The sequence below is a fragment of the Oryza glaberrima genome, chromosome 2, assembly GCF_000147395.1.
Source record: "Oryza glaberrima chromosome 2, OglaRS2, whole genome shotgun sequence".
In the NCBI taxonomy this organism is placed as follows: Eukaryota; Viridiplantae; Streptophyta; class Magnoliopsida; order Poales; family Poaceae; genus Oryza; species Oryza glaberrima.
The window spans coordinates 7,609,091-7,626,232 of NC_068327.1; the positions used below are offsets into that span (position 1 = coordinate 7,609,091).

The 17,142-nt window shown below is 44.6% G+C and overlaps 1 protein-coding gene across 1 annotated transcript; it reads left to right on the forward strand.

Moving 5' to 3' along the window:
• Positions 1-12,794: 12,794 nt before the first annotated feature.
• LOC127762344 (aspartate aminotransferase, mitochondrial-like) lies at positions 12,795-17,029 on the forward strand. The gene is made up of 10 exons (XM_052286822.1): positions 12,795-13,133; positions 13,218-13,303; positions 13,867-14,073; positions 14,290-14,395; positions 14,657-14,761; positions 14,844-15,016; positions 15,460-15,619; positions 15,708-15,803; positions 16,459-16,553; positions 16,640-17,029. The coding sequence occupies exons 1-10, from the start codon at positions 12,936-12,938 to the stop codon at positions 16,710-16,712; spliced, it is 1,299 nt and encodes a 432-aa protein (XP_052142782.1). The 5' UTR covers positions 12,795-12,935; the 3' UTR covers positions 16,713-17,029.
• Positions 17,030-17,142: the final 113 nt, after the last annotated feature.

Genomic DNA, 17,142 nt, shown 5'->3' on the forward strand with positions numbered 1-17,142 from the left:
GAGATGCGCCACCTCCTCGCGGATAAAAGCTTGTCGCTCCGGGGCCTACCGCCGCACCTTCTGTCGGACGGGTCTCGCGTCCGGCCGCACGGCTAGATGGTGCTCGATCACTGTTAACAGTGAAATTTGGTAAGCCCGGAGTAGTCATCGGCTTCGAAGTCCTAAGATTAGCTGATGAGAGTTGTCAAGTCTTCAGTTGTCGAATTATTGCTATATTCGGTTAAGGAAATTGATCTACTAAAGGAAGCTTATTCAGAAGAGATCGAGTTCAAAGAGAATGCGGCATGACAAGTTATCTATTAATTAGGAATAGTTTGTTAGTTTCCTTTTATCTATAGGAAAGTGTGTTTAGTGTCCTATAAGGACTTTATCTTTTCCTTTTATCTTTAGGAAAGTTTCTTTCTTGTCTGACAAGGACTTGTATCAACCCATGTGTATAAACATGTACACCCGGGGTCTATGTAATCTATCTCTACGATCAATACAATTTGGCGCATCGCCATCTTTTACCTTTTCTACTTTATTTTATCGTCCGACGGGACATGGCGCTTGACGCGGGGCTGCATCGGTGTTCGATCATCGGCTAAGGGGTAAGTCCAATGTTCCGTCGGCCCAGGCAATTGTCTCATCTACATCGGCGTCGTTCAAGGCTGCATCAGCACATTCGACCTCTTGGATTGCTCTGGTTTGGATGATATATTTGCCTACCTATTTATCATATGTCTCTGTTAATCTAGTCTTAGCATATCAATTTACCTCTATCGGCTGCTTCTCGCTTTAGGGTTTCTGCCGGTATCGGCTAAATCGTGTTGTTAGATTAGATTAGCTTAGACATCTACCACCCTAAAAATTCAGTCAATGGCTTGATTGTCTAGATATTATGTTTCTTTTCATACTTAGTGCTGCATCAGTTAAGTTTGATCTACTAAGTCGTGCTTAGAACCATAATCTCTAGCCTGCTTCTTGATTGTCAATAAGGGTTTCATCGGGGTTTCAGCCGATGAGTTGTCTGGACGTTGCATCGGTTCATAAGGATTGCACATACATATAAGTTGGATTTAGTCGATGACAACAAAGGTTTCACTGTTTAATCTAATCTTGTGGATTTCATGACATCGGACCTCCAGCCGATGTGTGCTTTAACCTTCGGATCCATGCTTATTTATCATATCATTGCTAGCCGATTGGTTTATACTGGATTATATTGTTATTTTATTACATCATCATCAGCCGATTGCATTTATATTATTATCTACATTGGACATATAACCGATTGCTTAAACCCTATCGCTATCAGCTGGTATCGGCATCGGCTATTATCGCTATCGGCTGGAACTACTCCATCGGCTTGTCAGCCGATCGGCTGTTTTGATCTACTATTTGTATATCTTGTCAGTTGCAGGATCAAACTGACTGGCACGCTCGCATTTCACCAATCTTTGGACCTGCACTGGAGTTAAGCAGATCTCCCAGGCCGGTGTGTTCGATTTTTTTGTCAACAATCACCTCCCTGTGGACCCTAGGCATGTCCGACGGCTTTTAGGCAAAGACGTCGGCGTTTGCCCGCAGGAAGGAGACGAGCGCGTCTTCCTATTTGTCGTCCAAGTTACCGCCAATCTTCGGTCTTGGACGGATCATTGCCAAGGATAATCTTCTTAACGGACACCTCGTCACCCGAAGTCATCCGCTTCTTCAAGAGACGAGAGGTGGAAGTCTTAGGCCCCCCGCCGCCGTTCTCCGGCTGCGAGGTTGCTTGCACGTTGCTTCGTGCAAGTCAGGGCGATCTTGACATCGCCACTAATGGTGATGGGGCCGCCGGGGCTCAGCATCTTCATCTGGAGGTAGGCGTAATGGGTGACCGCCATGAACTTCACCAATGCGGGCCTACCAAGGACCGCGTTGTAGGGCAGATTGAGATCCGCCACATCAAAGTCGAGCCGTTCGGTGCGGAAGTTGGTGGGATCACCAAAGGTGACCAGGAGCACAATATGACCGGACGGCCACGTGTGTCCCGGGGTCACTCCTATGATGGGTAGCGACGTCTTAAGCTTCATCACTGGGGCCTTGATAGCGTCGAAGGCCGCGGGGGAGATGATGTTTAGTGCGACCCCGCCGTTGATTAGGACGCGCTTCATCTTATCGTTGCAGATGGTTTGCGATACCACCAGCGCCAACTGCCCTCCCCGGGCAACCACTGGCGGGTGGTCGGTTTGGTCGAAGGTGAGCTTCACCTCCGACCAGCGTGCTCGCCGTGTCGCCTCATGGGTAGGGACAGCGGCCAGAAGCTCGTGCTTCATGGCCTTAAAGCTACGGTCGGATGCGTGGGTGCATGTTCCACAGTCGACGGTGGCGACAGTGGTGTCAAGCTCCTAGAACTCCAGGTCCTCATCACCATTGTCGACGGGGGCCTTCTTCTTGGCCTCCTCTCGCCGCTTGTCGGCCGAGGTCGTCGGGGCTTTGCCCTCCCGGTGACACTGCCGCTTCTCCTGATGCGACTTCTTGACGCGCTCGGCCAAGGACTTGATCGTGCGACAGTCAGCAAGGCTGTGGGTGGAGGTATTGTGGACGATGCACCACTTATCTAGCGAGCGGCTCTCACCAGGGGCGGCGTTGTCCTTCTGTTTGATGCTCGCGGCCTTCTCTTTGTGCGGGGGCCGCAAGGTGCCTTCGGCGGTGAGGACGTGGCCCTTGTCGCTGGATCGGACCGATCTCTTCTTCTTCCTCTTCTCTCGCCGCTTGGAGCGGGAGGAGGACTCAGGGGCAGCCGCAGCCGCCGCGCCAGAGCTGGAGGAGTTCCAAGCCCACGCCTCCTCTTTGCGGGCCACGTGATCCGCGAGTTGAAAAAGCTCCGCATATGTCTTGTGCTCCTTGGAGGCGACCTTCTCCAGCACGCGGTTATGCCGCACGCCCCCCTAAATGCGTAGATGACCGCATGAGGAGGGATGCATGGGATGGTGTTGCGGACCTGACAAAACCGCTAGATGTATGAGTGGAGGGACTCATCGTCCTTCCGTTGTACCGCACGCTGTTAACGACGAAATTTGGTAAGCCCAAAGTCATCATCGGCTTAGAGTCAGTATCGGCTTCAGAGTTATGGAATCAGCCGATGGGAGTCATCAAATCACCAGCAACCGTGTTCTCGATGGAGTTGGATCAACTAAAGGGAATTTATCCAAAAGAGTCCGAGTTCAAGAAGGATACGGCATGGCAGTTTATCTATTAATTATGAATAGTTTGTTAGTTTCCTTTTATCTTTAGGAAAGTGTGTTTAGTGTCCGATAAGGACTTTATCTTTTCCTTTTATCTTTAGTTTCTTTCCTGTCCAACAAGGACTAGTATCTCCCTATGGGTATAAATATGTACACCCTGGGTCATTGTAATCTATCAATCTATCGATCAATACAACTACTCTCGGCGCATCGCCACCCTCTTTATCGAGGTTTTTACTTATCATCCGACGGAACTTAGCACCTGACGCGGGGCTGCATCGGCTTTCGATCTCCAGCGAAGGGGTAAGTCCTACGTTCCGTCGGCGCAGGCAATTGTCTCATCTACATCAGCGTTGTTCAAGGCTGCATCAGTACATTCGACCTCTTGAATTGCTCCGGTTTGGATGATATATTTGTCTACCTATTTATCATATGTCTCTGTTAATCTAGTCTTAGCATATCAATTTACCTCTATCGGCTGCTTCTCGCTTTAGGGTTTCTGCCGGTATTGGCTAAATCGTGTTGCTAGATTAGATTAGCTTAGACATTTACCACCCTAAAAATCAGTCAACGGCTTGATTGTCTAGATATTATGTTTCTTTTCATACTTAGTGCTGCATCAGTTGAGTTTGATCTACTAAGTCATGTTTAGAACCATAATCTCTAGCATGCTTCTTGATTGCCAATAAGGGTTTCATCGGGGTTTCAGCCGATGAGTTATCTGGACGTTGCATGGGCTTACAAGGATTGCATATACATATAAGTTGGACTTAGCCGATCACAACAAAAGTTTTACTGTTTATCTAATCTTGTGGATTTTATAACATTGGACCTCCATCCGATGTATGCTTTAACCTTCGGATCAGTGTTTATTCTATCATCTCATTGCTAGCCGATTGGTTTATACTGTATTATATTATTGTTATACTATATTATCATCAGTCGATTGCCTTTATATCATTATTTAAGTCAAGTGTCAGACTCTACATTGGACATAAAGCCGATAGTTCAGAACCCTATCGTTATCGGCTGGTATCGGCATAGGCTGGAACTACTCCATCGGCTTGTCAACCGATCGGCTGTTTGATCTGCTGTTTATATATCTTGTCAGTTGTAGGGTCAAACTGACTGGCACACCCGCATCTCATCAAGATTTTTGGACCTGCACTGGAGTTAAGCAGATCTCCCAGGCCTCGTGTTTTTCGCATCAACACGCTTTTGGCACGCCCGGTGGGACCATGATTTTATATCCACATGTCTGAAGAAGAAGTCAATGCCAAGATCATGGTCATAGTGGAGGATTTAACGGAGGAACAAAGGCAACAGATGGAGCAGTTTGTAGCTGATTTTCAAACGCATTGTCTTCAATGTTTCATCATGACACCAGAAGAGCCAACTCAGAAGACTCGATTCCCCAAGCCGATAGTTGAAATACTTCAAGATACAGTTGATGAAGCAGTTCATCACACATTGTTTGATCAGTCTGGAGTTTTGATGAGTAGACTACAAGATGTGATCAAGAAGATAGTTCCTGAAATAATTGTTCAAAAGAATCAGCTCGAGGGGCAAGCATATCAATATCGGCCGGAAGAACTTCGTCAATATGGGCATGATGAAGAATATCAATATAACAATGATTTGCCCGATAGAATTGCAAAGATAATAGAGGAGCAGTTTGGAATCAAACCTAAGGAACATACTTCTGTGTATCGGCTGCCATATCCTGAGTGGTTTAATAGGGTGCCATTGCCACACCGATACAAAGTTCCAGATTTCTCCCAGTTTTTAGGGCAAGATGATACATCTACAATGGAACATATCAGTCAATTCTTAGCACAATGTGGGGAGGTATCGGCTGAAGAAGCTCTGAAAGTTAGATTTTTTCCATTGTCTTTAACTGGATCAGCTTCACATGGTTTTCATCGCTACCATCAGATTTTATCCAAGGATGGGCCGATCTTGAGAAGCAATTTCATGACTATTTCTTTGTTGGAATCAAAGAGTTGAAGCTTTCAGATTTAATATCGGTTGAGCAGCAAGAAGGAGAATCGGCTATGGAATATATTCAGAGATTTCGTAATGTCCGCGGTCGATGTTATAGGTTGAGTCTAAGTGATGAGCAGCTCGCAGATCTTGCATTCCAAGGATTGTCAGCACCTATCAGAGAGAGATTCTTCTGCCACGAGTTTGACAGTCTAGCTCATTTAATGCAGACAGAAAGCCGATTGCAAGAAGCAAGGGAAGATCAATTTTGGAGTTAACAAGATCAGATAGAAGAGAATTTTGGAGCATGGGTCCTCACACTCCAAAACTGGGGGACATGTGTTAACGACGAAATTTGGTAAGCCCAAAGTCATCATCGGCTTAGAGTCAGTATCGGCTTCAGAGTTATGGAATCAGCCGATGGGAGTCATCAAATCGCCAGCAACCGTGTTCTCGATGGAGTCGGATCAACTAAAGGGAATTTATCCAGAAGAGTCCGAGTTCAAGAAGGATGCGGCATGGCAGTTTATCTATTAATTAGGAATAGTTTGTTAGTTTCCTTTTATCTTTAGAAAAGTGTGTTTAGTGTCTGATAAGGACTTTATCTTTTCCTTTTATCTTTAGTTTCTTTCCTGTCCGACAAGGACTAGTATCTCCCTATGGGTATAAATATGTACACCCTGGGTCATTGTAATCTATCAATCTATCGATCAATACAACTACTCTCGGCGCATCGCCACCCTCTTTACTCTCGGCGCACGGGTGGCTCAATGCACATCCAGCCAGCGCTCGATGTCAAGCCGAGCGTCCGGTTCTCCGTAGATACTCTCGTGGCGCCCACAGCTCCCCGCGGGCATCGACGAGGGGCGTGAGGACGAGTGGCGGGAAGCTTCTGCCACCCGGCGTGCTCTCCATCTTGCCGACAAAGAGAGGGCAATCGTACTACGTGATATACCAGCCGCCGTTGTCCGGCCGCCAGCGGCAAGCTGCCGCTGTGCGGTGGTGATCAGGTTGGCCACATCGTCCAGCCAGCACTGGACCGAGGTCTCTGGCTCTGGATCGACAGGGGGTGGCGCAGAAGTGTGCCCTAAGGCGTGCCACCGTCGTCGTGAGGTGGCAGCACACTCTTTCTCGGCGTCCTCCCCTGCCTGCCGGCAGTGAGATGGCCGAGTCCCCAGACTTATCCCGGCCCTCCCCTCGCCTAGGATTGCGGCGAGGGGGAGTCGAAGTAGGTCGTGCTTGGTGACGAGGGTCAAGATCCTCCTCGTCAGCCTCACACCACCAGCTTGCCGTCCGTGACTCCCGTCATGGATGTACCGGACGAAACTTGGGGCGCACGAAGATGAGTGCTCCTCAGGTGAACACGAACGCGCCCCCTACTTAGCGCGCCAGCTGTTGGAGGATGAACTCCTCGAGTAGGGGACCGTGAGGCCCCTCCTTTGTTGTTTCGGCTGGGGGCAGCGAGTGAAAGCTAAGCAGCTAGGAAGATTGGAAGCTATCAAGGGGGTCGGGTCCCTCAAAGAGGATGAGACAAAGATAATTATACAGGTTCGGGCCACTAACAAGCGTAATACCCTACTCATGTGTATGATGATTTTTCTGAGCTTTCCAAGTCTCTGAATCTCTGGTGTACAAACTAGGTCTAAACGATCCAACTCTTTGTTCTTCGATCCCCCTTGTTCATTGGATATGAACCTCCTTTTATACTCCCAGGGGAACTCACATGCACCGAGTGTGCCGCCCAGTGAAGGGAGTAAATATTCCCTATATTAAATGTGTGTCTTGCGCCACAACGTGGAAGTCCTCTGAGTATCGGCTGTCGTGCGGGGCCCATCAAATCATGCCGGTCGATGCAGGCCGACACGGGGAGGATTTTGGGTGTGAATGTGCCGGGAACGCCGTCCCGAGTGTGTCCAGGTCGGTCAAGCCGACTCTGAATGGTTGCAAGTCACTGTGCCCCTCATCATTTTGACGGGATAGGGCATACCTACCGCACCGCACGCTGTCTGACACCCGGCCGGGGTGCGCGTGGCTTGCCGCCATCTCGTCTGTCACTCAACCGGTCATGCACCGGTCACGATTCGGTCAAGCGTGCAGCACGCCGCATTAAATGAGGCGTGGCACGTCCGCTCCGTCTGCACTACCCTTGCATGATGGCCGCGTGGTGACCGTCCCAAGGGGTAGGGGCGGAGAGGGGCGGCTACCGCTCGTCCATGGGCCCAACCCCTCGGGGGAAGTGCCACGTGGACATCGAGGGCGACCTCTCCCCTTTAAGCACGATACCCCCGAGCCCATATCATCGACAGTAGCCCCCGGCCGAACCAACAAAGGAGGTGCCTCACGGTCCCCCGCTCGAGGAGTTCATCCTCCGACAGGGCTGCTCCACAACTCTACTCCAGACCCAACTCTGGAGCTATATTTAGAAGTTGGAGCTCTACCAAACAGGCCCAATGTGTCTCTTGTGAGCCCCTCGTCCTCCTGTTAGGATCCAATTAGGAAGGGAGCCCACACATTCGCGTGGGCATTCATGAATCATTGCTTAAATATTTGATATATCTTACTATTAAATTGTTAGTTTATAATATGTAATATTTACTTCATCTATATAATCACCTATCTATAAAGTTAAGCTTCTTCATCATTTAAGAAGACGAAGAAGCTTAACTTTATAGATAGGTGATTATATAGATGAATTAAATATTACATATTATAAACTAACAATTTAATAGTAAGATATATCAAATATTTAAGCAATGATTGTAGAGAGCATGACCCATCTATTCTTCTCCTGCACATTTGCACAACAATGCTGGCAGCAAATAGGCATTCAGTGAAATCTAGCGCTGGAGCTCATGAACATGATTACAACAGCTAAGTATCTTTTCATCTCAACTTCTTCTTTGAAGCTCAGGCGATTGGTTGTTGGCACATCTGGTGTAGAAGGAATGATTTTATTTTCAACAATGTGACTATCAGTTTAGTCAAGTGGAAATCAGACTTCAAGAAAGATTTTGCTCTGCATATGCACAGAGTAAAAAAGCAGACAAACCCATCCTGCAATCATGGATTGACTCTCTCTCTCTTAATTGTTTTGTATTTTTGTAAATATTGTAAACCTTTTATTTACTATTAATATAGCGCAGTAGGAGCCTCTCCTGCTGTTTCACGTAAAAAAAATCATTTAAGAAGACGTAAATCTTTAGGTTTAAATTTTAAGTCTAAATTAAAAAGTAAGATATTGTTTTTCTTTTTAATTGAATGTTTTGGGCTCTTATTTTTAACAAATCTAAATAAAGGTTACTGCTAATAGATGTGTTTTATTCCTTGTTTTAATTGGTTCACATCTGACGCAATTTGTTATACGTACTTACCTATCAATCAATAAAAATAGAGTAGATATATTCTAGACCTCGCTTCCTATAATATGTGTGATCTATATTTTTCTTAAATACATTTAGTCAACCCGAATGTTAAAACTCAAATTTAATAGTAAGAAATATAATATTAAAACCAACTATCTACTGCTATAGCATAGAATTCCCTAGCATAGAATAGAGGGAAGTCTATTCATACGTAGTCACTTAAAAACGCAGTGGTTCTTTCCGTAAAAGATCTAACCAGTAAAACAAATTATATATAACAAGGGCTGAAATGAAAAAATTATGTTGGCCCAATGAAGAGACGGCGCACCGTAGGCAACTAGAGATACGTGGTTCTACTTAAGCCTTGTTTAGTTGAGGAAAATTTTTAGGTTTGGTTGTTACATTAGATATACTAGACACATATTTGGAGTATTAAACGTAGTCTAGTAACAAAATAAATTATAGATTCCGCCAGAAAACTGCGAGACGAATTTATTAAGCCTAATTAATCCGTCATTAGCACCACATTATCAAATCGTGGCGCAATTAGGCTTAAAAGATTCGTCTCGCAATTTCCTGGCGAACTGTGTAATTGGTTTTTTTCTACATTTAATATTCTATGCATGTGTCCAAACATTCGATTGTGACAGCGTAAAAAATTATGTTTAGGAACTACTTAGATGTTTACTTGACAAAAACATAAAATTAAAACCGAAACATAAAACTAAAACCGATTCAAACACAGGCCATGTTTAGTTACAAAATTTTTCTTCCAACTTCCAAATTTTCCATTACATCAAAGGTTTCCTACACACACAAACTTCCAACTTTTCCTGTCACATCGTTCTAATTTTAACCAAACTTTTAATTTTGGCGTGAAGTAAATGCAGCCACATATGACTAGCGGAAACATCTTCAATTTTTATAATTGTAAAGATTTAGTCTAACTTAAACTTTAATTAGAAAAAAAATTAAAAAGACTTTTTATGTGAATAAAACTAAGGGAGTACTTGTTCTGTGGCGGTGGCACCGTACGAGGTATCCAACTTTTTCTTCCACGGAACATAAGAAAACAGCGTACATATCATGCGTATGGTACACACGCACACATCTTTTTGAGGTGGACAAATGCACACATCTGCCGAGCCTGCAATTAGCGTACGGTACACAAGCCATTAAGGCAAGGTTTCCGGGCAAGCTAGTACCGCGATGAAAAACACAAGCGATTAGGCCAATGTTTCCGGGCAAGCAGAGGCCGTGGCTTGCAGTACTAGTGCCAGTGGGTGCAAGGTGATCAATCGATCCTAGGCTCAACACTCTGAACGGTAGTCAAGCTGCCACGGCTGCAGCTAGAGTCGTCATCCGAAAATCTGAAAAGAACGGACCCTGAATCAATTCCACCGGCAATCGACCGGCAAATGATCACTATCGTTGAGTTTAATTACAAACGTCGGGAAATAGCAGTGAACGTCACCTTCCTATACGGTTTACAGATAAAAGAAAAAATAACTAACAGGAAAAGGCATTAAGTCCTACTCGAAAATTAATCTGAATATATTGTAGGCCTAAATTCGGATCACATGTTTAACAATCGCTACCTTGAGACGAATTTTCTCTTATAGCATAAAAATTATCAATCACCAAAATATCTCATGTAGGCAAAATCACCATGCGCCAAATAGTATGTAGAATTAAAGTATTAGAAAAGTTTTGGATGGATTAATTTGAACAAAATCATAGTGAAATGATTAATCACAAGTTAATGCCAAAAACCGAGCAATCTCTATCTCCACTATTATAAAAATTGAAGATGTTTTTGCTGGTACTTTGTTTGGTTGTTTGTTTGTTTGCCGGTATTATAAAAATCTCTATCCCATGTATTTTTGTTTGTTTGTTTTTACACTAAAATGCGACATAAGCGACATGTTAATGACACGTGGGACGAAGACCGGGTCAACACTCCCACCTAGGCGCCACGTCAGCCAAAACCGCTTCCAAAACCACTAAGAAATATATTTTGCACTGGTTTTAATAGTTGGAAGAGTCGATATACCCGGTTTTTTGGTTGGAGGTTTTAAGTCATACTTGGACCATAGTCGAGGGAGTCGAAGTATACTTTTTCCATAAGTCTGTTCTCTCGCTCATCTCTTTGGGCCATCTTATATTTCTAGAATAAGTCTATTCTGCATCCCTATTCTCTTTGATCATGCCCTGAATTAAGTCTGTTTTGAATCCCTCGACCATTTTTCTTTTGTGCTCATTGGTTCGTGTCGTGCCGGGCCAGTCCACCATGCCAAGGCATCAACCCAGACACGGCCCAACTATCGGGCTGGGCCGGCACGGGCTCAACACCAGTCATGGCATGCCGTGCTTAGACCGGGCCAAATAGCCATGCTATGGGCCGGACCGTCTAGCCTAGCTTCGGGCCTTATGGCCATCTATATGACGTGCTAGTCTGCCGCATCAAGAGTGAGGCAACGTCAATGTGGGTGCCTACACACGAGCGAGGAGTTAGGGTCTGTCCTTTAGCCTTCCCGTTTAAAATTTTACACCGTGATGGTACTCATGAGGAAATTAAATTTGAAAATATACCGTTCATATCTTTTTTTTCTTAAAAATATCCTAGATGCAAATCTTTTGACACAAATATACCGTTGGTCTTGCTGAACCGTTGTGCAAAATTGACGTGGGATGAAAATATAGACAGTCTTGTAGAGGGGCGGCGTGAGACCGCGCGGTGTCGAGCGACGAGCGCGTCAAACCGCGAGCATTCTTGTGCAAGAAGTCTACGAAAGTGTTTCGAAAATTAAAGGCAAAATTTGCTCTAGGACACTCGAAAAATATGGTCTTTGCTGAGGAACACCATAAGAACGTGTATTTGCTTGAGGACACTTAAAAACATGGTAATTTGTTGATAGATACTTATACGTATTATTTTATAATTTTTCGCTATTACGGAGAGAGAATTTTCACAAAATGACACTTTTGCCCCTGAGACCAATCTTCGTCGATGGGGATCAAATCCGGTCGACTCAGGCACCAAAACCGGCCTCGCTGCCCGTCGCTTTGTCCACCCCCGCCATCTTCCACAGCAGTTCGTCACGGTGTGTTCTCCCCGCGGGCGACAACTCCATCCATTCATTCACAACAAAGAGCAGCAGCAAGTGGAAAGTCGTCCGTCTGCCCATCGCGACGGCGTCCTTGCCACCGCCGCTCGGCGCCTCGTCCTTCAATCATTCGTCCGCGACCCATCCTCGATGTCCAATGCCACGAGCCGTCGCCAGCCTGTGAAGCAACAGCAACAGCAGTAGCATTTTTGTCTCTGTTTATGAAGCAACAGCAGCTGCGAAGCCAACATCCTCGCCGGCGGCAACCCCATCCGTTTGTTCAAAGGCTCACAACAGCAGCAGCAGCAAGCTAACTTCAAGCTCGCAGCAAACAAAGAGCAGCGGTAAGCCATCAAACCTCGTCGGTTCTCAGCCGTTGTCCTCTGCCGCGAGATCCAACCATCCGTCTCGGTCGCGGCTCGTCGTGGATCTGCAGTCCTCGTCGACGGTCGTGACGCTGCCCCTCGTCACCGCCCGTCGCGGTTGCCCCTCATCGTTGCTCACGGCTGCTTCGCACAACCTGTGTAGGAGGAAGAAACGGAAAAGGAAGAAGAAGATGAGGGTAGAATAGACATTTTATGTGATTTCTCTCTCCTCAACTAATTGAATATTGTATTTTAATGGTCGTGGTGTCCTGTGGCAAATTACTATGTTTTTTCAGTGTCATAGTGCAAATTCACGTTTTCGAGATGTCCCCTAGTCAGGACCGCTTTCTTTGAGTGTCATGTAGCAAATTTTGCCAAAACTAAAAGATTAGCGATCAATTAATGATGATTAGTGATTAATTATCTTATTATTTAATCACTAATTAATTGTTGATTAGCGGCAAGTGTGACGGCCTCGCTCATTGAGCGTGCGAGACCAATGCTAATTTTATGCGAATAAAATTACATCAAGTATATTTCTGAGAAATAAAAAAAAAGTGAATGGTATATTTTAAATTTAATTCCTCGCGAGGTGCTCCCACACTGTGGAACTAGCAGTAAAACGGTAAAAGAAAAAGAAAAGAAAAAAAAGAGTTGCGTCCGCGCCGACTGGTATTCGCAGCCATCCGTCCATCCGTGTCAGCGTCACTCATCACGCACGCACCCATCAAAAAGCTCCGGAGGACGACGCAAGGAATCATCAAAGCGAGACACCTTTTCTTTTGGCCTCCTTCCTCGCGAAAACCACCAAACCAAAACCCACACACCCACAGCTTTTCTCCCCCTCACTGCTTTGCTCTCCAGTCTCCACCTCCTCCTCCTCGCTGCCGCGCCGCCCATCCGCCAGCCATGGCGATGTCGTCGTCCCGCTCGGCGGCCGCGATCCGGGGGCGGCGGGTCGGGGCGCTGGCGAGGGCGAGGAGGCACGCGACGAGGGCGATGGCGTCGCTGTTCGGCCACGTCGAGCCGGCTCCCAAGGACCCCATCCTCGGCGTCACCGAGGCCTTCCTCGCCGACCCCTCCCCCGACAAAGTCAACGTCGGCGTCGTACGTCTCTCTCTCTCTCTCATTTGGATCCCCGATCTCGCTTGATTCTGACGGAGATGTTGGGCGGGGATGCTGAAACTGCAGGGCGCCTACCGGGACGACAACGGCAAGCCCGTCGTGCTCGAGTGCGTGCGCGAGGCCGAGCGCCGGATCGCCGGCAACCTCAACATGTCAGAACGAGATCCCTCCCTGTCTCTTCCAGTTAGCTTCAATGCTTGATTACTTGTGCATGTGCGGATCTGAGCTATACCTGCTGTGTTTTGTAGATATGAGCTTCAATAATCTTTGGTTCTTGATTCATTTTTAGTTCCATTCTGAAATAAAAGCATGCTGATACCGCTGGTTCGTTCTGAAGCGTGATCTATCACTAGTATTTTGTTTTCAAACATGATCTGGATCATGTGTAAAGCTTCCTTTTCCTTCTTCAATCACGCAATGTATGTACGCTTGATGCGAAAAAAAAATTATTGTTGTCCCATCCTGCCGCGGTTTAGACCTCCTGTAGGCATTCTGTGGTAAAATGGTTTCCAGATGCTTCTTTATGCTCTTTTGTGGTGTGGAAGTAAACATCATTGCAGTACAGATTAGACACTCCAATCCTTTTTTTTTTTTGTCCTGAAAAAAATGATCAACTAAAGCATAATACTGTCTTGCAGTTGATGCTACACCTGTTTTAGTGCTGGACCGTTGGAGGTTGCCTTAAGTTCTAATTTCCACTAATTTTGTAAAACAGGGAGTACCTTCCAATGGGAGGAAGTATAAAGATGATTGAAGAGTCACTAAAGCTGGCATATGGTGAGGATTCTGATTTCATCAAAGATAAGAGGATTGCTGCGGTGCAGGCTCTTTCAGGCACAGGTGCATGCCGGCTCTTTGCCGATTTCCAGAGGCGTTTCTTGCCAAATTCACAGATCTACATACCTACACCTACATGGTCCAAGTGAGTTGGAATCCTGCTGAGACATGAATTGTTGTTGTTTTCTTTACATCTAAGAAAAATCTCTTAAAGAAAGAAATAGGAAGAGAAAACATAGATGTAGATGGTGTGTATTACTGTCTCTACATGATATGGTAGGCACCTGTGATTCTTGCTCTCCAATATTGTTAACATCATCAGTATCTAACATTCTAACCTCAGTGTGTGTAACTTCTCCAGTCATCATAACATTTGGAGGGATGCTCAAGTACCTCAAAGGACATTCACCTATTACCATCCAGAGTCAAGAGGGCTTGATTTCGCAGGACTGATGGATGATATTAAGGTGATTCATTTCTCCAGTATTGTTAGAAAGATATCTTACTTTTAGGAATTATTACATTGTTGCTGGTATCTGTAGCAAGATCATGGATATTGTTTGAAAATAGATATTTGTAGAGTCAATACTGATTTAGCTTTCTTTCTCATTGATAAATGATAAGTTTTAGGTACACTTAGTTTTTCTCACTTTCTTATAGGTGCTTCTGACCTGTTGATGGGTTTCCTATAGCTCCTTTTAATTTATTTTTGTTCCTCTCATCTGCAGAACGCTCCAAATGGTTCATTCTTTTTGCTTCATGCTTGTGCCCATAATCCTACTGGAGTTGATCCTACAGAAGAACAATGGAGAGAGATATCCTACCAATTCAAGGTAGCGGAAGTGAAAAGGACTGGCTTTTTGTTGGTGTTATCACCAACGACAGATATCACATTTTCCTTATGTGTTTTGACAGATAAAGAATCATTTCCCATTCTTTGACATGGCATACCAAGGATTTGCCAGCGGTGATCCAGAGAGAGATGCTAAGGCAATCCGAATCTTCCTTGAAGATGGGCATCAAATTGGATGTGCTCAGTCATATGCAAAGAACATGGGACTGTATGGGCAAAGGGCAGGGTGCTTGAGGTATTCACTCGCCTAGTGTCATTTATGCTTGAAAGTTATATAGTTGTGCAATGCAGTGCTCCTATGCTCTGGATATAATTAAGAGGCACAAAATTTACATCATGTTAACTACTGTTGATTCAGGATTTGTACTGTTTTCTTCAGGGAGAGCATAGCAAAGCTACTCTCTGTATTGCATGACTAATTCCATGCATGGTCCTTGAAAATGAAACGTGTCTTAGAGCGTTAGTTATTTGATTTCTCAAAAAAAAAAAAAAGGAATTTGCAAGTGGAACTCATATCTAGCGAGACTGAAATATTTTCCCTTCAGGAAGCTCTCCTGTTCCATTAAGGGGAAGAGTATATAACATCAAATAGAATTGAGTGATCCAATTTGTTATCTTTTCTTTAAACAATGATCATACTCTAATGATCATAAAACTGATTTTGTATTGCTGTTTCAGTATTCTGTGTGAGGATGAGATGCAAGCAGTTTCTGTTAAGAGCCAATTGCAACAGATTGCAAGGCCAATGTACAGCAACCCACCTGTTCATGGTGCACTGGTTGTCTCCATAATCCTTAATGATCCAGAATTAAAGAGTTTATGGTTGAAAGAGGTCAAGGTAAGAAGTCTTAACTACGTAAGTTCCTAATAGATTAATCTATGTGAAGCATGGAAAGGAGTTTAATATCGCCACTGGGTTGTCTCAGGGTATGGCTGATCGAATCATTGGAATGCGGAAGGCACTCTGGGAAAATCTCGAAGGCCTAGGTTCACCATTGTCATGGGATCACATCACCAATCAGGTAAAGAAATCATGAAAATGTACCATTTCTGAATATGAATTCAGTGACATGCAAATTATACCAGTTCAAAGTAGTTGCCAGCATCTCCAAGGCCCACAATAGATATAGTCAGGTTGTACCATAAACTTGTTGGAGTTTGGTTCATTGAGGTATTAGTTCATGTGGACTGATGTACTCTAGTGCTGGTCCTGTTGCTTGAACTTCCAGCATAATTGCAAACTAGTCAAAGTGGATTTTGTATCATAAATATTGTGTTCTAACTCGAGGCCTTGTCAAAGTGGTTGTCTTGAGTCCCAACTAATCAATTAGAAATGGATAATTGTACAATAGCTATTAAGTCTTGTCTGGGTATAGTTGATTCGGTAAGTAACAGTGTCAGTCAAAAACTAGTAAGAACCACTAGCTTCACTCGTTCTCCTTGTAAGCTTACAAGTACAGACATATCCATTTTGTACGATTGATATATGTTGGGCAAGAATTATGTGCAACTTAAATGTCCATTTACCCATACTTGGTTCAAATTTTCACCATGTATTCAACTTGATATCATTGTGTGTTATGTTCACTCAGTCTCTATGGAGATTGATATTCCACATTCAGCCTAATATTATTGTTAGTTATATGGTGAATATTAAAAACGTAAGCATATTTGCAGATTGGAATGTTCTGCTACAGTGGGATGACACCTGAACAGGTGGATCGCTTAACCAATGAATACCATATTTACATGACCCGTAATGGCAGAATAAGGTACAATAACAGTACTTTTAGTTTTTCATGTTGCTGAATCTTTGTTTTAATCGAATAAAAATCTAACTTTCTGTCATTTCTTTCAGCATGGCTGGTGTAACAACAGGAAATGTGGCGTATTTGGCTAATGCTATTCATGAGGTCACTAAAACGAAATGAAGCTACTTCCTCTTCCCTCTTCGGCCAATGAAATGAGGCTTGCAAGCGGCGGCGTTTTTTTTTTTGGGGGGTGGTCTATTGACCTTTAAGATGGTTGTACTAGAGAAATAATCCAGTGAACATGCTGGTGTTTCTCCAACTTCGGATTTTCCCTGTATGGAGGAGAGAACTAGAAACCTACCCAATTTTGAGAGCTATAGATGCCGATCCTGTTATTTCAATCGTCAGATGTTATGCCTGTGGCAGCCTGGCAGGTCACCTCAGAAACAGAGATATGTGAAAGAGAATAAATGCAAATGAGCTGAGCATTTTGACAAGTCATGTGTGGCCCTGCCGACCGACCATGAGAATTTAGATAAAATTTGCTGCTTTTTTTGTATGTGATATCAAGACGAGGCAGGCGTATTCTGCTGAATATTTTTTGGTAAAC

Coding starts and splice junctions, on each gene's coding strand:
- LOC127762344 (XM_052286822.1), top strand. CDS start 12,936: ATGGCGATGTCGTCGTCCCGCTCGGCGGCCGCGATCCGGGGGCGGCGG. Junction 13,134..13,217: donor ACAAAGTCAACGTCGGCGTC/GTACGTCTCTCT, acceptor CTGAAACTGCAG/GGCGCCTACCGGGACGACAA. Junction 15,620..15,707: donor TATGGTTGAAAGAGGTCAAG/GTAAGAAGTCTT, acceptor GGGTTGTCTCAG/GGTATGGCTGATCGAATCAT.